General features: G+C 39.8%; 1 protein-coding gene across 2 annotated transcripts in view; it reads right to left on the reverse strand.

Moving 5' to 3' along the window:
* LOC123775142 (eEF1A lysine and N-terminal methyltransferase) overlaps window positions 1-27,286 on the reverse strand; it is a 54,467-nt gene that overhangs the window by 20,813 nt on the left and 6,368 nt on the right. Inside the window, exons 1-3 of one of the 2 annotated variants that reach the window (XM_045770056.2) lie at window positions 7,674-8,442; window positions 5,084-5,206; window positions 1,635-1,851 (exon numbers count right to left, since the gene is read on the reverse strand). In XM_045770056.2, coding sequence (XP_045626012.1) covers window positions 1,635-1,851; window positions 5,084-5,206; window positions 7,674-7,765 — 432 coding nt within the window. In that variant the 5' untranslated portion in view covers window positions 7,766-8,442. Of the gene's footprint in view, window positions 1-1,634; window positions 1,852-5,083; window positions 5,207-7,673; window positions 8,443-27,286 lie in introns of those variants that run through there. The other variant, XM_069319181.1, reaches the window with a different exon arrangement.

Raw genomic sequence — 27,286 nt, forward strand, 5'->3', positions numbered from 1 at the left:
CAGTGCCCAAATATCAGCCCAGGACATATTACTGTAAACAGCAGTCAAAGCTGCGACTTACGAACGTCGTAGGCACAAGGATAGACGGCAGGCTGGCTGGACCGAATAACCCTGCGGACAACTTGGGAGACCCATGCCCTGGAACAGGGAAGAAGGGAAACCGGGTCAACCCAAAATGCGACCTGTTGCCACAGAGGCCGTGGCATACAAATAACGATGAAGAGCCACACCGGACGTTGGTTCTTCCATGATGAACCCCCGGAAGAACCAACCAAGCATCAACAACCCAAAGACCCCTCCAGAAAGCAGCAGTCTCATTCTTCGACAGAAAAGAAGGAGATGGCTGCAAACAAACCACTGACCACTAGGACCAAAGGAGCAGAAACCCCTGTGCCAGAGGAGAGCATGAAGCTCCCCAACCTGACCCCAGAGGCCAATGCCAACAAGAAAAGAGCCTTAGAAAAGCAGTCCTGAACCTAAGGGGCCATAACAAACCAAGGAGAAGAGAGAAAATAGAGCACCCGGTCCAATGACCAGGATGGCTCAGGCAACACATGAGCAGGCCAGAGATGAAACAATGCCCTAAAAAGCTTACAGAATAGAGCAGAAGTGACATCCTTTCCGAACGCAAGCTGAAAAGGCTCTACCAGTGCCACACGATACGAGGCGACAGTATTCAGCGTAAGATGATGGTACTGGAACAACCAAGATAGAAAGGACAAAACAACCCAATTAGAAATCAACGACAACCTATGGAGAGACAAAAAGTGCAGAAAAGGACCGCTATGAAACTTCATACTACTGTACTGCCGAGACAAAACCTGCAAGTGGGACACCATCAACGAAGCCACCTGATCACCATACAAGTGGTGATAAACCTGGGACGAAAACGAAGGGGACGAAAATCTAAGAGACAGGGACCAAGCAGATTCCAAAGAGTGGACGAGCACTGCCTGTTAACATGCGAGACAAGAAGCAAAGAACAGACACCCCGCTTCTAAAGGTTTCCTTGTTTTCTGATTGGGGAATTCTGCTTGCTCGTTCAGCTTTCGGTTAGCAATTTTTCACCAGCTGTAGTCTGTTTTGGGACTCCTACCTTTCTGGGTACCTGACCTGGTAGATGGCAGATATAGACTGCTTCCAACTACACGAAGTGTCTATAGGCCATTGCTCCTCGTGCCTCTTTGAGAGGGCCAGGTTCGGGCTTATGGTCCCCGGTAGCCTAAGAACTCCATCAATTGACTGTTGCCATGGTCTAATATATATGCATCAGCCTGGTATAGCTCCGAGGAGCCGAAGGGGCTCTCCACAGAAATATAATGAAAATCTTTATGTTGAGAGAGGTAATTAGTGTGCCAGGTATAAACAGCTAGGAGGTGGGACATAAAGAGGTAGATTAGCACTTATAGCTCGGGAAGCAACTGAAAGGACCCTCCCAGAAAATAAAACCCAGATTACTGGAAATAAATCTCTCCTACTGCTATCTAGTCCATAGCAATGAGTAACATGCAATCATAACTACATCAGATTTGACCACTGCATCCAGACTTGCGTTCTGTTGTAACTCTATTTGACAAGATAGACAACTTAAGAGAAGCCATCTATATTGCATCCGTGCTCAAGAAACAACTTACATCAAAATACTTGTTGACAAGAGAGACAACTTCAGAGGAGCCATCTGTCATAAGTGCATCTAATGTGGCTTTATCCAACACACAAGTAAATTCTTCATTCTGAAATGATGATGCAGTGATGTCCATTTTCATCCATTTCATATCCGGACAATCTGAACTGTACCTCTCGTGCATTTGTTTAATAACAACCTCACTGTTGTCCACATTAGTGATACACCTGAAAATGAATAAACACATTACTCAATAGTAATAATTGGGAAGCACAGTTCCCAACTTTTGGATCCAAAGTGACATTTTTGAGAATTGAGGTTTTTGCATGCTAATCAGTATGGCTCTAATGGAAATATGAAGTAAAGCACTTACAGTTTATAACTGAATGTACATTTTCTAAAGCTAAAAATCATGTGTTGAATGTAATGAAAAGCCCTTTGCTGGTGGGAACTCAGTAGCTGTTGTGGCCAAGCCTTAATAAGTGCACTTTGTCTCCAAGTGTATATCTTTGTCTCCACTTTGTCTCTGTCTGTAATAAGTGCTCCTTTGTCTCCTTGTTTTTGTCTCCTTTGTCTATCTGACCAACTGGGAGACAGGATCACAATTGGTTTCTCTCTTTGAGGGAAAGGGAGATTACAGATTGACCAAAAACCAACCAGAATTCTGAGAGAGATATTATATTTAGGGATATATGCTCAACTGAAAACATCATTAATATTAGCTTGTAGTTTTTTAATATCTTATACAGAATTAATTTTCATGCTGAATTTTGTGTCATCCGCAAAAGATGACACAAAGCTGTGATTTGTATTTTTGTCTACATCTGGAATGAGAAAAAGCAGTGGAGCCAGGACTGTCCTCGGGTACAGAACTTTTCACTGTACTGTACTTAAGACTTGATTTTGTTTTACCAACTGTTACTCTTAGCAGTGTGTTTGACAGGAAACTGAATGCCCATCACTCTATCTGTTATTCCTAATGATCTCATTTTATGGCCTATCACTCTATGGTCACATTTATCAAATGCCTTTGCGAAGTTGAATACCACAACTGTATTTTTTCTTATGTTTCCATGATTTTGTCATAGTGATCAAGTAATTGTCAGGCATGCAAACCAAGAAACCTATGATGACCAAACCACACTCTAGGAGATGAAGAGATGACGATGTTTCAGTCCCGGTCTACAATCAAGTCAATTGAGGACGGACCTCAATCGACTTGATAATGGTCCAGAACGGACCGAAGTGTCATCGTCTCTTCATCTTCTGGTGTGTGATTTGGTCATCATATCTTCAGCCATGTTACTGTGACTCATCATCTGTAAGAAACTTTTTTTTTTATTTTTCCTGGGAAGGCCCTCTTGGTGGATCATCAGATTAACCTCCTGGAACCTTTCAAACCTAAGGTACCACACCAGGATCTAACGAATCATTACCTGCAGTTACTTTGTTTAGGCAAAGTGTTTAGGCAAAGTGTTTGTTTAGGCAAAGTTTAGGCAGAGTGGTCTTCCCACTCTTTGACTTGGGGCGTGAACCCTTTTTTAAACTCTGGGACCTTTCAGCTTACTTGTTGCAGTGGCTTTGTGGTGCTAGTTTCTTTGCCTTGCGGCAGTTTCAAGTGTAGCCTTGCGGCTATTTTCCTCGTGCTGTGCCTTGCTGCGTTTGTGGGAAATTCGAGTATACTGTACCTCGGATATATGCAGCATTTGACCATTCCCCAAGGTGTGACCCACAACAGTTGACAAACACCCAGGGTTGTAATCACTGCTAGGTGGACAGAGGCAATGGGTGTAAGGAGACTTGCCCATACGACTCGCCCTGCCTGGGAGGGCAGGGCCCAGGGAAAGGCAGGCCATTTTGAGGGCCCATACAACTTGCCCTACCTGTAATTACCTAAGTGTAATTACCTAAGTGTAGTTACACGATAAGAGCTACGCTCGTGATGTCCCATCTACCCAGCACTCTTTGTCATATAACGCTTTGAAACGACTGATGGTTTTGGCCTCCACCACCTTCTCACTTAACTTGTTCCAGCCGTCTACCACTCTGTTTACGAAGTGAATTTTCTTATATTTCTTCGGCATCTTTGTTTAGTTAGTTTAAATCTATGACCTCTTGTTCTTGAAGTTCCAGGTCTCAGGAAATCTTCCCTATCAATTTTATCAATTCCTGTTACTATTTTGTATGTGGTGATCATATCACCTTTTTTTCTTGTCTTCTAATTTTGGCATATATAATGCCAAACTAGCCTCTAACCTCTCCTTGTAGCTCTTGCCCTTCAGTTCTGAGAGCCACTTAGTAGCATGTCTTTGCACCTTTTCCAGTTTGTTGATGTGCTTCTTAAGATATGGACACCACACAACCACTAAAAAAATTAGCACGATTGAGTGGAACTCTGGACTGTGAAGCCGTGGAGGATGCTCCTACAGCTGGGCTACTACGGCTTCTAACCTGTGTGCTGTTTGAGGTGCCCAATTGGACCCTTTGTTACCTTGTGTCCCTTGTTCCAGGACCAGTTGTCTCAGGTGGTTCACTGGTTGGTTCCATTTCAGGCTTCTGCCTTCAGGCTTCTGGCCTGAAGGCAGTTATTCGGGCTCATGATTCCTGGGGGTTCATTGTCCTAGTGCTGAGTCCTTCCAAGTTCTTTGTACTGTACTTCCTCCCAACCCCCAACATTCTGCCCCAGTTGATGTGTTCTTTCTCTGTGATGAGTTAGCTCAGTAAGCCAGTGTTGAATGTAATGAAATGCCTCATTCTAGTATGTCCCTCAGTAGTTTCTGTTCTTCTCAGCTTTCCTTCCTACGATGCTCTGGAGACATGCATATGGGCAGTGTGTTAAGGCCAGTGATGACTAGCTGGGACCCTCGAGTTACCAAGGTTGCCATCCAGTAGCAAAGGAGTGGTATTAACTAGCAAGTGGACCCAGACAACTAGTGTGCACATAATTTGAATCAGGGGTTGCATATGTTGTCCAAGCTGTTATGTGTTTTGGTGTGTTCTACCTTTCTATTAGTATTTACTTTGGTACTGTGGTGTCCCTTCTATTCCCAGACTCAACTCTGTCTCTTTAAAGAGGCCAGATTCTGGGCTTTATCTCCAGTTGGCACTTGTCATTTGTTAAATCCTAGATTGGTACTTCAGAATGGAAATGACTCAGGTGTGTAGCTTGGAGAACTATCAAGGAACCCACCAGAAAGAGGTGTTTCACTACAGTCAATGCTGAATTTTTTGGTTATAGTCTCACCAGACTCATTTCAACAGGTTCCTTTCATCTCAAAGAAAGAGAAATTCTGGTCCTGGCTACCAGTAGCTCAGAGTGGGTCTCGGTTACCTCATGTAACTCTTCTGGCTTGGCATAACTCGACAGGGCTTATGTCAGCTTGCTGATTCATTTTTTAATTCAATCATAGACCCTTGATACAATTTCCATCTTAACACTGCCAATACTAGAGTACTCACTTGTATCCCACTTTATATAGGTCGGCACTGATTGTGGAACTCCCACAACCTGGTACTAGGATGTTGTCTTGTGGCCGGACATACTTATGAAGGATTCCACACAGTTCTGCATAGTCTCCATACCTAGAAAGGGAGAGTTTAAATAAGCACACAACACATTGAAGAATATAAATTAAAACTATTATTTATACAGAATACTAGCTAAGAAATTCTGAATATAAAATAATTTTTGATACAATCCCAAAAAAGTAACTCCATCATAATCATGTAAATTGAAAAGTAAAGGTACAAAGCAGGGATAGCTAATATGGAATCAAAGCAGAAAGAAATGAAGAGGTTGAATCGACTAGAAGGAGGAGATAGAAAGGAATGGAGGATTTATGAAGATAAAAAAAAGAGGAAGAAGAAAGGAAGCAGGGAGGAACAGTGGGAAGGAAGGGAATGATCCGGTAAGATGTGAAGGCACTGAAAAATTGGCAAGCCATAATCTTTACCTGGATTGTACCTGGATGGGGTTTTGGGAGTTCTTATACCCCCCAAGCCTGGCCCGGGGCCAGGACTGACTCTTGATACTGTAACCTGGTCCAACAGGCTCTTGCTTGGAGTGGCCTGCAGGCCCACATATGCACTACAACCCAATTGGTCTGGCACTCTTTGCAGAAAACTCTCAAGTTTTTTCTTGGAGACTTTCACTTTTGTTCCAATAATGTTTCTTACACCTGTACTTGCTGGGAGGATATTGAACAACCTTGGACCTCTGATGTTTATACAGTGTTCTTCTATGACACCTCTACTCTTCACTAGCTTTATCCTGCATTTCCTTCTATATCATCATTCCAGTATGTTATTTTACTGTCCAAATTTGGGACCTGGCCTTTTAATATCTTCCATGTACTGTATATATTAATTGATACCATTCTCGCCTTCTTTCCAGAGAGTATATCTTGAGAGCTTCGAGATGGTATCAAAAATTTAGGTGTACTATTGTGTTTATGCATTCTGTATATGTTCACCATCTTCAGGTAAAAGATGGTGAAGGGTAGGGAAAGGAAGATGGTGAAGAGAAAGGAAGATGGTGAAGGGAAAGGAAGATAGTGAAGGGAAAGGAATGTGGTAAGGAAAAAAAAAGGTGGTGAAAGGAAAGGGAGGTGAAGGGAAAGAAAGATGATGAAGGGAAAGAAAGATGGTGAAAGGAAATGGACGTGTTGAAAGGTTGGGAAGATGGTGAAAGGTAGGGAAGAAGGTGAAGGGTAGGAAAAGGGAGTGAAGGGTAGGGAAGGTGGTGAAGGGAAAAGAATGGGGTGAAGGGTAGGGAAAGTGGTGAAAGGAAAGGAAGGTGGTGAATGAAAAGGAAATTGGTGAAGGGTTGGAAAGGTGAAGGGAAAGGATTGTGGTGAAGGGTATGGAAGGCGAAGGGTAGAGAAAGTGGTGAAGGGTAGCGGTGGCAGTGAAGGACAGAGAAGGTGTGTAGGAAAGAAGGTTACACTGTAGAAGATAGTACTGTACTTAACTATCAGTACTTACCTATCAGTGACTACAGGGAAGTGAGGTCTGGCTCTTTATGCCCCGCCTCCTAGCATTGATATACCTGTTGCATTAAAGCTTCACTATTTTAACAATCAATATCTTTGTCGAACCTTTCCTTAAAGTTGTGAATGGATATAGTGTGTTGAGAAGATGTTGCATCTGTCACCTGAGCAATGCTGGCAACCCCCCCCCCCCCTTCTAGTATGAATGTATAACACATTTTTATACTGGTGAAATTGCTTAAAAAGGGGTGATATAACTAGTCTTCCTTGCCAAGCATCTGCTCCAGAGTGGCCATCTCTTGAACTTTGACCACCAACAAATTTTAGCTAATACTCTGTACAGTACCTAAATAGGTTTTGCATCTAGAAACTAGATTGTGATGCCATTTTTGGGTTAAATATTCCTTATACAATTCATACCATAGGTTTTCAAAACTTACACAAATTGTATTTTTTATTCCACTTACAAACAAACTGATAAAAGCGAGGACAACAGGCTCTCGAAGCTGTTTGAGATGCCACATTATGGGAATGCTGTACATGTAGGCACATCAACTAAGCTTACCCATATTTTGTACTTAGTAACAAATAGGTCCTCCTTGTAACTATCTAAATAGTTACTTTCTGGTATTTACTTATTGGTATTTACATTATGGTACTTGTTACCTACTTTATGTACTTACTTTACTTCCTTTTTGTTACTTTGATACATACTCAGTACATACATTCTTACTTATTTTGTTACTCTATGTTACTTACTATTGTGCTCCTTATGTAAGTTAGTTATATATTAGTTATCATATTTGTTATGAAACTATTTTACTGAAGTTTACATGTAACTTTATTGTAAGTTTTCCGCAAGTTACTTAGTCTTATATTATTACCATATTTGTATTGTACTTTATATTATGAATTTTACTATTAAAAGTCCCAATGAATGCCGTGTTTCCTGTAACTCAGAAAGCCACATTGCAATGCTTCATCACAATGATGTTACAACAGTTTAGTCCCTGAAAACCATGAGAGATTTCCCCAATGGACAGTACAGTAGTAACACTCACCATTCAAATACTTTGTCGCCTCTCTTGGAGAAAAATGTATTCCAGTAATCCTTTGAACTGAAATCTTGAACTGTCTTTGGTATTAAACTCATCCCGGCCAGCTCGCTCTTTACGGCAACAGAAAATTATTTTGGACACAAATTATTCTTTAATTTCTGAAGGAAATTATGTGGTTTTGATAATAATGTAGCGAGTTTACTCAGCTGTCAGCACTGGATGTCACTAAGAACCATATTCCCCGGGTGCTGCTCCGGGCAAAGTTCCCTCATCAACTGCCACACTAACTTTTCATCTGCCCCTTCATGAATAACTTTACTAATTATGGCCACTGTCGTTGTCCCAACTAAGTTATTCCCACTGATTCACGACAGATTATAATCCCAAGCAAATTCTTCTCTCATACAACTGCCTGGGCTAGTGAGGCCGGGATGATGTGGTTTTACTGGCTGTAACAACTTAGATTATTATATAGGCACTTGATTACAGCTCCTAGTTATCATGTGTTTGGTGATGGTAAACACGCAGGCGGCGGAGGCGGCCCCACAACACTGTGCGGGGTGTTGTGGACGCTTACTCACCCACACTCCTCCTTCGTTTTCTTTTATGTACAACAACTAAACGTCATGAGAAAATTTTAAAAAGTTGTGAATTTTGAGCAATAGTGTAACAGTGTGGCGACCAGTCGAGTATTATGGCGTACACTGGTGACTAGATGTCATCAGTGTTGCCACTGACAATGTGACAGTGGTGCCACAATGTTACAAATAGCGAACTGGGCTTCTTTTGAGAGCTCCGCGCTCCCAAATTTTTAATTTCGCTACTTGCTACTTTTTGGGCTAATTTAAAAGCAAAATGTGCTAATTTGGGCTATTAATGTTAAGAATGTACGATTACGAGTTACATGAAAGTAACTAAGCTATAAATAATTGTAATTAATAATTATTGTAAATATTAATTAATACTAAATAATATTATTTAATAAATTAGTCCCAATTCAATGCAGAGTTTTCTTCCAAGCACAGAAACTTGTAAATATACAAGATAATAGATAGATCGATAAATAAATAGACAACTTTCAAATATTGCACCAAGTAATGGCGAGAGGAAAAAAAACTAGACAGAATACATTACATTTGAAATTAATAATGGATGAATGGTAATAAATTGGTGTATGTTTGTATGTATACCAGACAAAGTCCATTTAATGGCAGAATTTAGCCATTTTGTGTAAAAACTTATATCTCATATTATTAATTATAACAGTAATCGAAAAAAGTCATAGTTTGTATATACAAGAGATGAAACAGAGAGCCATGAGCTAGAGCGATGTGCTGAGTCCATAAGGAGGCCGAGCTTCCAGAAATACCTTCCTGTGATTGGCTGTTGCGGGGAATACCAACACTCTTTTATTAATAAAATTTAAACTAAGAAATAGGTCCTTGTGCACAACAACAAGGTTGTTGTGAAAAAGAACAACAATTTCTGATTTGCACCTGACAGAAATCTCCATTTAACTGAATAATTTACTCGAATAAGAGGGCAGAGCAGTGTATCATTATTTGTGTCAAGACAACCCCCAATAAAAACGTCTCAAGTTAGGTAGCCAGCCCATTTTTATATAACATCTGTTATATCCTGCAATATTTAATTATCACGTTATTAACACTTTAAATAATTAACACTTCATTTTTTTGGGTAAATTAAAGTTAAAACAGAATTCCATAAGCAGGACTAGTGGGCTGAACTAAGATGATTTACGAAGTGGATGGCACCTATAGCTGATTCCTTCCTGTGATTGGCTGTTGCGGGGAATGCCAACGCTTATATGAATAAAATGCAAAATAAGAAATACGTGCTTTAGCTCAATAACCTTGTTGTTGTACAAAAGAACAACAATTTCTGTTTTATACAAGACAGAAATTTCCATCTAACTGAATAATGTAAAGCAATAAGAGGGCGGCGGCATTGTATCGCCGATATTATTTGTGTGAGGCAACACCGTCAGATGACGTCACAAGGCAAGTAGCCAACCCATGTTTCTGTAACACTCGTTACGTCCTGCAGTATTTAATTATCACTATATTAATACTTTTAAATACTTAACATTTCACTTTTTAGGTAGATTAAAGTTGAAGCAGAATGTCATAAGCAAGGATGGTGTGCTGAATAAAGATTATTTATTAAGTGGATGGAGCCTTTAGCTGATCCCTTCCCGTGATTGGCTGTTGTGTGAATGTCAACAAAGAATATCTACCAATGATATGGCATTTATTATGCACCCCGTACCATCTGTGGGCGGAGCTTGGAACCTCCTACCCGAGCACAACAACCCACCTTATGGGTTGCTGTTTGGCTATTTATAGTGCGTTGGAAAAAATAGAGATGGCGTTAGTGGTATTTTGTGGGGTAATTGTTATAAGTGTAATTTGATGTCAACAGATGGCGTAAGCTGTATCTTATGGCCATTATTGACCAGCCAGTTGATAGTATTCTCTTCTGCCGACAGATGGCATCAGCTGTGTTATTATTACTTCCGAATTCCCTTTTAAACACTGATCCACAAATCCATTGGCTTATGATAAGGTTTTATACCATTTATGATAAGTATTAGATAACTGGAGTTCCACAATTACTTTTATTTATCAACTGTTGAGGATATCATCATATAACGTCTGGTTAGGACGTACTTCTCTCAATTGATGAAGATTAAGCCACCCAAGAGGTGGCACGGGCATGAATAGCCCGTAAATACTGCTCTCGTAATATTATTCAGGGGGGTGGGGGAACTATCAAGTGAAAGTGCCAAGCCATTACGACTATATAGCACTCGGAAGGGGTCAGGATACGGATTCGGGATGGGACGGTGGAAAGGAATGGTGCCCAACATCTTTGGCGGTCGGGGATTGAACTCGGACCTGTAGGAAACGAGACCGTCGCTCTACCGTTCAGCCCAAGTGGTCAAGCGGAATATTATTAAAACAACAATTTATGCATATAATAACAGCATTTCACACTAAAAATACTTGGATATATCGAAATTTGGTAGTGAATTCCAATCTAGGAATCTCCTATGACTAAATTGTACTTTTTAATTATTTTTATGTACTTACTACTTATTATTAAATTATTAAGTACTTATTATAATAATTAAATAAATTATTTTATTTAATATTTAAATTAAATGATAAAATAATAGGTAATAATAAATCATTGTGTAGGGGACAGGCAGCCAGTGTATATATACATGTTAGGCTTACACCAAGGTCCCACAAAGGTGCCACAAAGGTGCCAAATTAAAGACTGGGAGCTGCCGGGGCGGGCCCAAGGGCTGCTGGCGGCCCTGGCCAGGCTGAACTTCCGCGCCCTTATAATCACCATTGTTTAATAATCTTCACAGGGAGAAACAACTGTAAATATAGGAATAGTTTATTACAACATACACGGTAAAGAAAACAGCTCGGAAACTAAGGAAATAAAGCTGCCGAAAAAACATTAAAGTCCACTTCAAGTTCAAGTATGTTTATTGAGACAATAAAAAAATACATCTTAAAGGGATAGAGTAGCTTAGGATATTTCTACCCCCCCCCCCCCTCTACTTCAAGTCCCTCAAGTGGCGCACAAATTCAGTGAGTACAAATACACAAATCACAACAAGAATCCCATTTAACATAGCAGGTTAAAATAGGAAGCACAGCATATAAGTGTTACAAGAGAGTTACAAGTTACAAGGGATATATATATATATATATACATATATATATATATATATATATATATATATATATATATATATATATATATATATATATATATATATATATATATATATATATATATATATAAAATAAAATAAAATGTTTATTTAGGTAAGGTACATACATACAATAAATTTTTACAAAGAATGGTTGACTTATAGGTAGAGCTAGTACATACAATGCCTAAAGCCACTATTACGCAAAGCGTTTCGGGAATGATAAACTTAAATGACAAGCTTAATACTAATTGAGCATAATGAGTAGAATGAAAACATAGATGAAAAAGCAGCACAAATACAATTATGTCAACAAACAGCGCTCTTTAAAAAAAACAGACATTGGTTGACAATAGAAGGGTAAGGTAGGTTACAGGGAATTTATTAGGTATAGCTTCGTTTTTAACTTAAACTGGTTGAGAGAGGTACAGTCTTTAACATGGTTGGGAAGGTCATTCCACATTCTAGGCCCCTTGATTTGTAGAGCATTTCTAGTTTGATTAAGTCGTACTCTAGGAATATCAAAACTGTATTTATTTCTGGTGTGGTGCTCATGGGTTCTGTTACATCCTTCTATGAAGCTTTTGAGATCAGGATTGGCATTATAGTTTAGCGTTTTATATATGTATAATACACATGAGAGAATATATATATATATATATATATATATATATATATATATATATATATATATATATATATATATATATATATATATATATATATATATATATATATATATATATATATATATATATATATATATATATTAGTATATTTTGGTAGCAGTCTTTCCTGTAGACATATATTATTAAATATGACCGAAAAAGTAAGATTAATAATTTTAACACGAATTTTCTCAATCTTTCGTACATTACGCTTCACTGTTGGAGGTAAATCAAAAATCAATTCTCCAAAATTCATTTTTATTTCTAGTCTGACGCGACACGAGCGCGTTTCGTAAAACTTATTACATTTTCAAAGACTTTAATTCACAAATACACAACTGAATAGAACTTACGCATCTCCGATTTTATATCTACATTTGAGTGAGGTGGAAGGGGTGATGTGGCATTAACACAAGACAGAACAAAATGTGGTATTAATAGGGTATTAATTTCATCAACACAAGACAGAACAAGAGTATTAATAGGGTATTAATTTCATCAACACAAGACAGAACACGAAACAATGGATATTGAATAGAAGTGTTTGTAGAAAGCCTATTGGTCCATATTTCTTGATGCTTCTATATTGGAGCGGAGTCTTGAGGTGGGTAGAATATAGTTGTGCAATAATTGGCTGTTGATTGCTGGTGTTGACTTCTTGATGTGTAGTGCCTCGCAAACGTCAAGCCGCCTGCTATCTCTGTATCTATCGATGATTTCTGTGTTGTTTACTAGGATTTCTCTGGCGATGGTTTGGTTGTGGGAAGAGATTATATGTTCCTTAATGGAGCCCTGTTGCTTATGCATCGTTAAACGCCTAGAAAGAGATGTTGTTGTCTTGCCTATATACTGGGTTTTTTGGAGCTTACAGTCCCCAAGTGGGCATTTGAAGGCATAGACGACGTTAGTCTCTTTTAAAGCGTTCTGTTTTGTGTCTGGAGAGTTTCTCATGAGTAGGCTGGCCGTTTTTCTGGTTTTATAGTAAATCGTCAGTTGTATCCTCTGATTTTTGTCTGTAGGGATAACGTTTCTATTAACAATATCTTTCAGGACCCTTTCCTCCGTTTTATGAGCTGTGGAAAAGAAGTTCCCGTAAAATAGTCTAATAGGGGGTATAGGTGTTGTGTTAGTTGTCTCTTCAGAGGTTGCATGGCTTTTCACTTTCCTTCTTATAATGTCTTCGACGAAACCATTGGAGAAGCCGTTATTGACTAGGACCTGCCTTACCCTACAGAGTTCTTCGTCGACTTGCTTCCATTCTGAGCTGTGGCTGAGAGCACGGTCGACATATGCGTTAACAACACTCCTCTTGTACCTGTCAGGGCAGTCGCTGTTGGCATTTAGGCACATTCCTATGTTTGTTTCCTTAGTGTAGACTGCAGTGTGGAAACCTCCGCCCTTTTCCATGACTGTTACATCTAGAAAGGGCAGCTTCCCATCCTTTTCCATCTCGTAAGTGAAACGCAGCACGGAACTCTGCTCAAATGCCTCCTTCAGCTCCTGCAGATGTCTGACATCAGGTACCTGTGTAAAAATGTCGTCAACATACCTGCAGTATATGGCCGGTTTCAAGTTCATGTCGACTAAGACTTTTTGCTCGATGAATTTTGGAGAATTGATTTTTGATTTACCTCCAACAGTGAAGCGTAATGTACGAAAGATTGAGAAAATTCGTGTTAAAATTATTAATCTTACTTTTTCGGTCTTATTTAATAATATATATATATATATATATATATATATATATATATATATATATATATATATATATATATATATATATATATATATATATATATATATATATATATATTATATATATATATATATATATATATATATATATATATATATATATTATATATATATATATATATATATATATATATGCAAACAAGCCTGAATGGTCCCCAGGACTATATACAACTGAAAACTCACACCCCAGAAGTGACTCGAACCCATACTCCCACAACTGGTATGTACAGGGACGCCTTAATCCGCTTGACCATCACGACCGGACATAAGGAAGTGATAGCCGAGGCTATATGAACCACTTCCCCGCCGGCACTCGGATGGTAATCTTGGGCATAGGTGATTTGATATATATATATATATATATATATATATATATATATATATATATATATATATATATATGTCGTACCTAATAGCCAGAACGCACTTCTCAGCCTACTATTCAAGGCCCGATTTGCCTAATAAGCCAAGTTTTCATGAATTAATGTTTTTTCGTCTACCTAACCTACCTAACCTAACCTAACCTAGCTTTTTTTGGCTACCTAACCTAACCTTACCTATAAATATAGGTTAGGTTAGGTTAGGTAGGGTTGGTTAAGTTCGGTCATATATCTACGTTAATTTTAACTCCAATAAAAAAAAATTGACCTCATACATAGAGAAAAGGGTTGCTTTATCATTTCATAAGAAAAAAATTATAGTAAATATATTAATTCAGGAAAACCTGGCTTATTAGGCAGATCGGGCCTTGAATAGTAGGCTGCGAAGTGCGTTCTGGCTATTAGGTACGACATATATATATATATATATATATATATATATATATATATATATATATATATATATGTATATATATATATATATATATATATGTCGTACCTAGTAGGCAGAACTCACTTTTTGGCCTACTATTCAAGGCCCGATTTGCCTAATAAGCCAAGTTTTCCTGAATTAATATATTTTTTCTAATTTTTTTCTTATGAAATGATAAAGCTACCCATTTCATTATGTATAAGGTCAATTTTTTTTATTGGAGTTAAAATTAACGTAGATATATGACCGAACCTAACCAACCCTACCTAACCTAACCTAACCTATCTTTATAGGTTAGGTTTGGTTAGGTAGCCGAAAAAGTTAGGTTAGGTTAGGTTAGGTAGGTTAGGTAGTCGAAAAACAATAAATTCATGAAAACTTGGCTTATTAGGCAAATCGGGCCTTGCATAGTAGGCAGAGAAGTGCGTTCTGGCTACTAGGTACGACATATATATATATATATATATATATATATATATATATATATATATATATATATATATATATATATATATATATATATATATATATATATATATATATATATATATATATATATATATAATATGTGTGTGTATGTGCAGAAATAATATTAATAAAACAATTAACATCGTGTAGTGTACTCTATATATCAAAATATATTACTTTGAAACCCATATCATTCACTAAAATAGATTGGGCTACTTTTATTACAAATCCGCTACTTTTAGAGCGTCAGCTCGCTACTTTCCGCAACATAGATCTGGCAACCGTGATCGGGTTGTCAACAACAACAATGGCGGGCTGACCGACGCCGCCCTTGTCCCTACACCGCCTCTCTCTGTCATTGTCCCTCTACTGCCGTCTACTTGTCTGTCTCAGCCACTGTCTACCTGTCTGTCTGTCCCTCCAGCTGCTGCTGCTCACCGTCCGCGCTGGTCAGTCAGTCGCCTCGGCAAGTCTTCCTATCTTCCCTTTTCCTAGACGCCCCATTTAATTTGTTTAGTGTTGTTACTCTGTCTTCTGCCATAACGGAGACATGACGTTGCCCACATGTTCGCATGCCGCTGCTGCTCGTAAAGGATAAAAGTGGAGAGAGAGATTTGCATGCAAGCACGAGCCCAGCCGTGTCAATAAAGGTGTCCCACACCACCTCACAAGCTGTATGATTTTACCACGTCCTGGTGTCCCACTGGCTTGCCCCACATTAAGCCAGGTTAGGAGTAACCTAATGAAAATGCCCTATAAGACGGGTTGCTTTATGGCATGAAATGTCCTAAATTGGCTTTATTTTGTGATTTTTGTGCGTTGAAAATCGTAGGATTCAAAACCAGTGCTAGCAATAAATTTAGAACGTCATAGTGGCGATACATACCTCGTTCATGTTATATATATATATGTCGTACCTAGTAGCCAGAACTCACTTCTCAGCCTACTATTCATGGCCCGATTTGCCTAATAAGCCAAGTTTTCCTGAATTAATATATTTACTATAATTTTTTTCTTATGAAATGATAAAGCAACCCTTTTCTCTATGTATGAGGTCAATTTTTTTTTATTGGAGTTAAAATTAACGTAGATATATGACCGAACCTAACCAACCCTACCTAACCTAACCTAACCTATATTTATAGGTAAGGTTAGGTTAGGTAGCCAAAAAAAGCTAGGTTAGGTTAGGTTAGGTAGGTTAGGTAGACGAAAAAACATTAATTCATGAAAACTTGGCTTATTAAGCAAATCGGGCCTTGAATAGTAGGCTGAGAAGTGCGTTCTGGCTATTAGGTACGACATATATATATATATATATATATATATATATATGTCGTACCTAGTAGCCAGAACGCACTTCTCAGCCTACTATGCAAGGCCCGATTTGCCTAATAAGCCAAGTTTTCATGAATTAATTGTTTTTCCACTACCTAACCTAACCTAACCTATAAAGATAGGTTAGGTTAGGTAGGGTTGGTTAGGTTCGGTCATATATCTACGTTAATTTTAACTTCAATAAAAAAAATTGACCTCATACATAATGAAATGGGTAGCTTTATCATTTCAAAAGAAAAAAGTTGGAGAAAATATATTAATTCAGGAAAACTTGGCTTATTAGGCAAATCGGGCCTTGAATAGTAGGCTGATAAGTGCGTTCTGGCTACTAGGTACGACATATATATATATATATATATATATATATATATATATATATATATATATATATATATATATAATACTGTATATATAAACAAAATTTTATCAATTATTTTTGTTAGGTTTAGTTGATTGTATGGGGTTGGGTTAGGTTAGGGGGTTATTAAAGAATAGGGATGTTGTCAACAGGCCAAACTTTTTTATGGTTGTAGACCATACTTCCTAACAAGGTAATGGTCAAATAACAACCAGGCATTTTTCACATGGCTCGTTATCTAATTGATAAACCCATATATATATATATATATATGTCGTACCTAATAGCCAGAACGCACTTCTCAGCCTACTATGCAAGGCCCGATTTGCCTAATAAGCCAAGTTTTACTGAATTAATATATTTTCTCTAATTTTTTTCTTATGAAATGATAAAGCTACCCATTTCATTATGAATGAGGTCAATTTATTTTTATTGGAGTTAAAATTAACATAGATATATGACCAAACCTAACCAACCCTACCTAACCTAACCTAACCTATCTTTATAGATTAGGTTCGGTGTGGTAGCCGAAAAAGTTAGGTTAGGTTATGTTAGGTAGGTTAGGTAGTCGAAAAACAATAAATTCATGAAAACTTGGCTTATTAGGCAAATCGGGCCTTGCATAGTAGGCCGAGAAGTGCGTTCTGGCTACTAGGTACGACATATATATATATATATATATATATATATATATATATATATATATATATATATATATATATATATATATATATATATATATATATATTAGTTTGGCTGGGTTATGTTAGTTAGGTTGGGTTTAAGAGCCATTGGTGAACCTTCTTGAGTATGAGGTGACTTGTATCTCATAATACAGTACTGTACTGTAATTCTAAATGACCCTAAAGTAGATACTTTGTTCAAACTATGTCTTAAGACCCTGAGCAGCTTAAGGGTTAAAGTAAGTATTTCAAAGCATGGAAGGTAATATTGATAGCATAATGTACCTTACAAGATGTAAAATAGACATTATAAGGTGTGAGTGTTGTCCTAAAATGAGGTTCCCAGTGGACAAATATCTTCTTAAAGTGGGCATCCTGATGTATAAAAAGCACTTTGCTGTACTAAAATGGCCATACTATAGAGTAGGGTGTAAAACCTGGAGTTAGTATAATTTTGTACATTTTTTATTTATATACAAGTAGGTATATTGGGTTGTGAGAGTACATAATAATAATGTTCTTACATTCTTGCAAAGCCACCAACACACATAGCATTTTGGGTAGATCCTCAATTAAACAAATAAACTAACCAATAAAGATAAGATTATTAATAGGTACATTGTAGGAAAATATGAGTCTACCATAATTTATTTATTTATTTTATTTATTTATATATATACAAGAAGGTACATTGGGTTTGTGAGAATACATTGGATAGTACAGTATTTACACTCTTGTAAAGCCACTAGTACGCGCAGCGTTTCGGGCAGGTCCTTAATCTAACAGATAATTTTAAGTAGGTAATTTCTATCAGAATTGATAAATGATAAAGATACATTGCAAGAGAAAAATGAGATGAGAGAGCTTAGTAAGTATATTAAAGCACATTGTTATATTAAAGCTCTGATTGATTACATTGGCAGCTTGATTAGTAATTTAAACAAGATTAATAGACACCATACAGCAGATTGACAGCACATATAAGACAGCAATGATCACAATGGTAAAGATGTTAAGATTGGGTACATAAAGATTGGGAGACTGGGTAGCAAAAGATACAGATAAACAAGATTTATAAACACCATACAGCAGAATGGCAGCACATATAAGAAGAGAGCAATGATCACAATGGTAAAGATGTTCAAATTGGGAACATAAAGGTTGGGAGATTGGGTAGCAATAGATACAGTGCAATTTTAAGGGAAAAAGTGAAAAACTATGAAGATGAAATTAGGTACTTTTTAGTATTGATTTTGAATGATGTAAAAGTTGGACAGCTTTTCAATTCAATAGGGAGTGAGTTCCATAAGCTGGGTCCCTTTATTTGCATAGAGTGTTTACACAGATTAAGTTTAACTCTGGGGATATCAAAGAGATATTTATTTCTGGTGTGGTGATAATGGGTCCTATTACATCTGTCCAGGAAGAGTTTCAGAGCAGGATTTGCATTTAAGAACAGGGTTTTGTAAATGTAGTTGACACAAGAGAATTTATGGAGTGAGATTATGTTTAGTATGTTTAGGGAGTTAAACAAGGGGGCTGAGTGTTGTCTGAAAGCAGAGTTTGATATTATTCTGATAGCAGATTTTTGCTGGGTGATGATGGACTTGAGGTGGTTTGCAGTGATAATAATTAGCGATAATAACTACAATATAAATTGATTGAAGTAATTACACTGGTGAAGTTGCATATCTTAAATGCTAAAATTGGGGAGTAGGTAGCACAAAGTACAGTGTGAGTTTGAAGCACAAGGAAGGAAATCATGAGGATGAAATTAGTTACTTTTTGGTTTTACCTTTGATGATGAAGTCATACTTGATACAATGACACAGAGTAAAGGAATTTGTTACTGGTATTATAAAGAATATACTGTACAGTATATGTATATGAAATGGTGGGGGTGGGGGGGGGGCTGACAGCTTAGTGGACAGTGCTCGGGATTCGTAGTCCTGAGGTTCCGGGTGCGATCCCCAGTGGAGGCAGAAACAAATGGGCAGAGTTTCTTTCACCCTGATGCATCTGTTTATCTAGCAGTAAATAGGTACCAGGGAGTTAGACAGCTGTTGTGGGCTGCTTCCTGGGGGGTGTGTAACAAAAAGGAGGCCTGGTCGAGGACCGGGCCACAAGGACACTAAGCCCCGAAATCATCTCAAGAAGCTACAGTATTTATGGCCACGAAGTGAACCCCTATTTAACCTATACAAGCCTATGTGACTGCTGCAATATTCAGATACAATGTAACATAACATAAATTAATTCAATATCATGCCTTAGGCCCAAAAATAGTGCACATGCAGATTTGCTAGTAGAGTTAATGTCACCTGTATAAAATTGATCAAGTTTTCACCACTCTTCAGACTCTACTACCTACAGTAGGTAGGATCAACTACCCACTTTAGGTAGTTTCTAAACCTTTCCCTTTCCCTTTTAGGTAGTTTCTATACCTCACCTTTCCCTGAATTGGGAAAGGTGAACTAAAGTTGGGGTCCTTCGGAGGAATAAAACTAAAAATAATTGATCCTGGAAGAGAATAGTCATTTCACTCACTGGTCATTTCACCCTTAAAATGGTAGCAAACTGATAGAGGGAGTATACTATGTATGTTACAGACTGAACACAGGACTGGCTGAGGAAGTTTCATACATTCATAATGTAATCAAGGCAGCAACTGAAGCACACATATGCTGTAATAGGGAATTTTAACTACAAGGCCATAGACTGGGTGAATCTTACATAAACAGAAGGAAAGTAAGTTTTTAACCTTTTAATCAATGATGGCCCACCCAAATGTAACAATATTCTAGATCTTGTGCTAACATGTGATCATTATATCTCTAGATGGAATATAATTCTAGAACTCTATGTAAAGGTCCAGGATGATGACTCGTTTGACCACCTTTGAGGTGACTATCAAGGAATGAGAAAGGAATTGCAAAATGCTTCTTGGAGCCTTAGAGAGCCGTATGAAAAAAATTATGTAAATTCATTAACGTTGTCATTTTCACGGATAAAGCAACGAAAGCAAAGGGTCGTCTTAAATGGAAATGATTGTGACGGGAGCAATGTAGTGAGTGAGGTACTGCAAAGTTCCATCTTGTCTTGGAAGTGGCCAACCCTTTCTGTTATGTACAACAATGACACAGATGAGAATAGTACAAACCATGTTATTAAGTTTTCAGATGATTCTAAGATCTCTGTTAAATTAAGAAGCAAAAGTGATGTTGAGCCCTTACAAACAGATCCATATAAACTCAATAAATGGTCGGAAGACTGGCAAATGGTCTTTAATATTGAAAAATGCGACACCTTGCATATGGGGTCATAACAATGCACATCACAACTATCAAGTCAGCAACGTTACCATGCAGCAGATTGTTGAAGAATCCGCTAATCAAGTTGTGATTAGTTGTTTGAAAGTTGTGCAACAAGTGGGAACTGCAGTAAAAAAAAAGTCAACCGGTTCCTATGAATTGTCAAAGAAATGAAAGTCGTTGTACAAATCTCTGGTGCACTCCCACCTGGACCACAGTACTTTACCCAAGCATGGAGACCTCATCTTCGGAAGGATATATCTGCCTTGGGAGAGCAGAACGTAAAGCGGCAAAAATCAACCCAGGAACTAAGTCTAATCTCATAACAGGAACAGTTAAGACACCCAACCCACAAATCTGAAAATGAAGAATTGATGACGTTTTATCAATTCATCAAGTACAATGCCTTAAGTCAAATTGATGCTTTAGTCAGAGAGCGTTCTCTTTCCCAGATTATTTACACTGATGGATCCTTGCATCAGTCCTATGGTGCAGCTGGAAGTGCAGTTGTGACAGGGAGAGATGGTTCCTTCTCCCATGAGTGTGGAGCGCGTCTAAGTAACTGGTCCTCCACTCTCCAAACAGAATTGGTTGCCATAATCCTTGCACTCGAGCGCGTATATGAATCCAAAGTTGACACGCTAATTGTAAGTGACTCCTTGTCATCCTTGATTGCCCTCAGCTCCCCAAGGCATAACTGTGACGTGCTTATCTCTGAAGCTAGACACAGATATAGTGAAATAATCAATGATGGAGTCAGAGTTTGTCTCCTGTGGATTCCTTCCCATATTGGTCTCCGAATGCATGATAGAACTGATGAGCTAGCCAAGACTTTTGCTCGTAAAGAGGGAATTGATTACCTACTTGGACTGCCTTTGAGCAGCCTGAGGGCAGCAATATCCCAGGAACATCAACTAAATTTCGGAGACTTGAGGTAAAGGGAAATTCACACCAGTTACTCCATCTATCATCATTCTATTATGCAGGAAGAACCGCACGTCTATAGGTCATCCAATAATGTTAGCAGACTTCTAGATGTTACCACTGCTAGGCTTAGGCTCGGCTACAAGTACCTCTGGGAATTTGTAACATCTGCTGATGTAGATTTGACTAAATGTAAACTCTGTCAGCAGAACTATTCGCATACTTTGCGTCATTATATAATGGAATGTGAAAAATCGCGGAATTTAGAGATAACACCATCAATAGTGTCCAAGAAATGTGTAAGTACTTCATTTATAATGATGTGCTGCCCGAAATTTTAGCGAAGTATCCAAAATTTGCTTACTGTAGGTAATGCATGCACATGACTGTAAAGCTGCCGCCCAGTTGGGTGGGTGTGGAGCACATGACTGTAAAGCTGCCGCCCAGTTGGGTGGGTGTGGAGCACATGACTAAAGCTGCCGCCCAGTTGGGTGGGTGTGTAGCACATGACTGTAAAGCTGCCGCCCAGTTGGGTGGGTGTGGAGCACATGACTGTAAAGCTGCCGCCCAGTTGGGTGGGTGTGGAGCACATGACTGTAAAGCTGCCGCCCAGTTGGGTGGGTGTGGAGCACATGACTGTAAAGCTGCCGCCCAGTTGGGTGGGTGTGCAGCAAGACTAGTAACTGTGTGACTCACCATAGATGTAAAGTGCCTTGTATAGTGACTGTTGTGAGCCTCTTGTTGATCACTTGTGACACAAAAGATTATTGATGTGTATATTTGTTTGGGTGATTAAATATGTGTATGTATATATGTATACGTATATATATGTATATGTACATGTATGTATGAGAATGTGTTCATGTATATATAACATTAATAATTTTGTAACTAGAGTCAAAAATTGTTATTTGCTTAGCTAAACGAACTAGAGAGTTCAGTTCCTGAACCGATTATGTGCCTCTGTAATCCTTTACACCACCGCCCACGGGATGGGTATGGGGTGCATAATAAAGAAAGAAATTGAATTATCAAGTCTCGTCAATTATTAATTTGAAAATTTGTGGGTTGTGTTTGTGTGTGTAATATTGAGGTGCGTCATTATGAGGTGTGAACATGAGCGGTGGCGGGCCGCAGGACCAGCAACATCACACACTAGACATGACGAGGCTTATATCATCGAAACTTAAAATACTAAACTAGATGAGGATATTAATCCAGACCACTTCTTTACAAGGCCAGCTGTAACACATATAAGAGGCAACAACAAGTTGTAACAGCAACTTGTTCAAGCTAAACAAGCCACAATGTTGGACAGAAAGAATATAGGAGATGCTTGTTTACCTATAGTGTTAACGTGTGGAAGCGTCTACCCGCCCAAGCTCTAAATGTGAAGACATTATTGTAGTTCAAATCTAGTTGGAAAACATTCTCAGGAAAAAACGAGGACGTTTGTAAAGACATCGGCCTCCTGTCCTCTCCTGGCCTCTAGAAAGAGGGCCATAAATTCAGGTAAACTCACGTAAATATATCTCATACATGCTTTAGTTACCCCGTGAATGGCCCTCAGGTTGGCGCCACTGGCCCCAGCCGGGCGTGTCCGGCAATAATTGACTTGATAGTCTATAACTGAGGGAACTGGGCATGATGACCGCCCAGTTTGGTTGGTGCAGTGGGTAGTGTCACCCCAGCTCCCATGGTACTCCTACACCCGACCTTCCACGGTATTGTTACCAAGTTTAAGTATGTGTATTGAGACAAGACAAAAGTACATTCCAAAGGGATAGAGCAGCTTAGGCTATTTCAACACCCCCCCCCTCTTTCCTCCCCCCCCCCGTATTGTTACCACCCCTACCATCACTCCAGCTCCCAAGGTATTGCTACACCCTCAGCATCACCCCAGTTCCCGGTATATCTCTACACCCCAGTTCCCGGTATATCTCTACACCCCAGTTCCCGGTATATCTCTACACCCCAGTTCCCGGTATATCTCTACACCCCAGTTCCCGGTATACCTCTACACCCCAGTTCCCGGTATACCTCTACACCCCAGTTCCCGGTATATCTCTACACCCCAGTTCCCGGTATATCTCTACACCCCAGTTCCCGGTATATCTCTACACCCCAGTTCCCGGTATATCTCTACACCCCAGTTCCCGGTATACCTCTACACTCCAGTTCCCGGTATACCTCTACACTCCAGTTCCCGGTAATGCACGCGCAAATGCTTTCCATTACAGAAGAATTCTTGGCATTACAGGTTATCTTGAAATGATTTCGGGGCTTAGCGTCCCCGCGGCCCGGTCCTCGACCAGGCCTCCTTTTTGTTACACACCCCCAGGAAGCAGCCCGTAGCAGCTGTCTAATTCCCAGGTATCTATTTACTGCTAGGTGATCAGGGGCATCAGGGTGAAAGAAACTGCCCAGATTGATAAACAAAAGGACATAGGAGTTAGGACCACCAAGTCACTCACACTTGAACCACAAGTGACTCCTGCGGGAAAAACAAAAATCTTACGAGTAGTTAAAAGAACCTTTGACTTGAAGGTCCCTTCTCTCTCTCTGAACTTCAGTCTGCCCTGGCCCTCTGAGGTTCTACGGCAGCGGGCTCGGATGACATTCATTATGAGATGCTTCGCCATCTCCCTCCGTGCACGTCTCAGTATTTACTGAGTCTGTATAACCAGGTCTGGGAGTCGTCGTCTGTCCCTGAGGACTGGCTGGATGCAGTTGTACTTCCTATTCGGAAACCAGGGTCTCTCGGGGACATCCCCTAAGGACTTCCGCCCTATTGCCCTCACGAGTTGTGTTTGCAAACTCTTTGAGCGTATGGTAAATGTTCGTCTGATGTGGTTCCTGGAACACCATCACCACCTCTCTCCTTCTCAATTTGGTTTTCGCAAGTGCCGCAGCACGACAGATGTCCTGGTGAACTTGGAGGTCTATATTCATACTGCTTTTGCTGCGAAGACCTCCTTTGTTGCCGTCCTTTTTGACCTGGAAAAGATTTATGACACGACTTGGAGATATCATATTCTGTCCCAACTTTGTTGTTTTGGCCTTCGTGGTAATTTCCCTCTCTTCCTCCGAAGCTTCCTCTCTCGTCGTACCTTTCGAGTCAGGCTTGGTGCCACTCTCTCTGCCTCTTTTCGGCAGTATGAAGGTGTGCCCCAGGGTAGTGTTTTGAGCACTACTCTTTTTCTGGTTGCCCTCAATGGTCGTCTTTCCTCCCTTCCTTCTGGCATCTTCTCCGCTCTTTATGTCGACGATCTTACTCTTTGTTGTCGAGGGGATGATTCGCCTCTCCTTCAACGGCGGCTTCAACTTGCGATTGATGCTGTGTCGTCTTGGGCCACCAATCATGGCTTCAAGTTCTCTGTAACTAAGACTTGTGCTATGACTTCTACTCGATAGCATGTCGTCCTTCGTCTCTCTGTCGCTTTATGGTCATCCCCTTGTGTACAGGGATTCCGTGAAACTTTTGGGGTTAATCTTTGACACTCATTTGTCTTGGTCATCACATATCTCTTACCTCCGTGTTGAATGCACAAAGGCCTTTAACCTATTTAAGGTTCTGTCCCATACTTCTTGGGGGGCAGATAGGCGCACGCTCCTCTCTTTACATTCCTCTCTCATACTGTCTAAACTCGATTATGGTTGCCCTGCTTACTCGTCTGCTTCTCCTACTCTTCACCATCTTGATCCTTTGCACCATACTAGGTTGCGCCTCAGCTCTGTTGCCTTTCGTTCCACTCCCGCCCTCAGTTTGTATGTTGACACTGGCTTCCTGTCTCTCCAGGACCGCCGTGATCGCTACTGTCTACGCTACCTTGCGCGGTCCTTACAACACTCTCACTCTCGCCTGTGTCATGCTTTGACTTTTCTCCCTCATGTAGTTCCTGTTTCCCTTCACCACCTCCCTCTTTCTGTCCGGTTGTCTCGCCTGCAACATTCTCTTTCGGTTAGTATTACTAATATTTCTCTTCGTGTTGTTCCATCCTTGCCCCTGTGGAGGGTCTCCCTTCCTCAATATTGCAAATCCCTGACCCGCATCACTAAAGCTTTTACCCCTCCTACAGTTCTGAAACACCTTTTCCTTGAGCACTTTTCTTCACACTCCCGCTCAGTTTCCATCTTCACTGATGGGTCTAAGTCTGCGGACGGTGTGGGCTACTCTGTTGTTTTTCCTGACCACACTTATATGTGTCGCCTTCCTCCGGAGGCTAGCATCTTTACAGCAGAACTTTATGCTATTCTCCATGCTCTTCGTCTTCTGCTTTCTCGTTGTCAATCCTCCTTTGTGGTGATAGTTGACTCTCGTAGTGCCCTCATGGCTTTGGGGTCCTTTAATCCTGTTCACCTGGTGGTCATCGAGATTCAGCATTGGCTGTTTCTTATCTCCAGTAAATTTAAGTCGGTAGAGTTTTGCTGGGTTCCCAGCCATGTTGGTGTCACTTTAAATGAGCGTGTGGATGCTGCCGCTAGAGAAGCTATCCACACTTGTCCCATCTCCCATAAAGGTATTCCTTATTCCGACCTTTACCCAGTTATTCCTTCCTCCATCCTTGCCCGTTGGCAGAGTTGTTGGTAACAAACTGCGTACTCTTAAGCGTAGTGTGTTCTCGTGGCCTTCCTCCTGCCACCGTAACCGGCGATGAGGAAATACTCTGGCAAGGTTGCGTATTGGCCATACTCGCTTAACTCACGGTCACTTAATGGAGCGCCGCCTTGCTCCATATTGTCCAAATTGCATTGTCCCTCTTACAGTCGTGCATATCCTTGTTGAATGTCCTGACTTCCAGGACGAGCGTGTGTCTTGCTTTCCGACCGTCCCTCACGGTCACCTGTCCCTCGATAGAATTCTTGGTGAATCGGATAATTTTGATATCATTCGCCTTATGTGTTTCTGTTCTCGTGTTGGCATCCTTGGTGATATTTAGCGCCCTCTGATTACTCCGCACATTTGTTGGTGCTACATAGACTTCCCGGTTTGGTGCCTTCTTTTGATAATTACTTTGAACTACTCAACATTTGAGGAAACGCGCCACTTACAGCATCTGTACCGGGGGATTCTTACTTCTCACCACTAATTACTCAACATGAAGCAGCAATTAGAATGTAACAATTATATTAAGAGTAATAATGTAATCGTTCCAAATTCTTGAACGTTTCGACGCAGGTCGTTAGATGTGCCTGTTAACTCCACATAACCAATCGCCAAGAATTCCACATTGCAAGAAGTTCTACACTAATGCTATATGTGGTAATTACAATGACTATATTCTTGTCAAGGGAAGAGGAGCTACGAGGCGGGGCGAGAGGTAACCTGGAAGACGTTGGTCCACTTGGTGAGTGAGGAATCTTGTAATATAAGCCCACGACACCAGGTCCTCCCTCCACAGGAGACATCTCCCGTCACGCAGGGTGCAGTCGCACCTCCACAGATCTCCAGTATCAGTTCTTGATACTGGTAATGGCTCAAAAGGGCCACCTCTTACGGGCTATTCATGCCCGTGCCACCTCTTCGGTGGCTTAATCTTCATCAAT

The sequence above is a fragment of the Procambarus clarkii genome, chromosome 92 (assembly GCF_040958095.1).
Source record: "Procambarus clarkii isolate CNS0578487 chromosome 92, FALCON_Pclarkii_2.0, whole genome shotgun sequence".
In the NCBI taxonomy this organism is placed as follows: domain Eukaryota; kingdom Metazoa; phylum Arthropoda; class Malacostraca; order Decapoda; family Cambaridae; genus Procambarus; species Procambarus clarkii.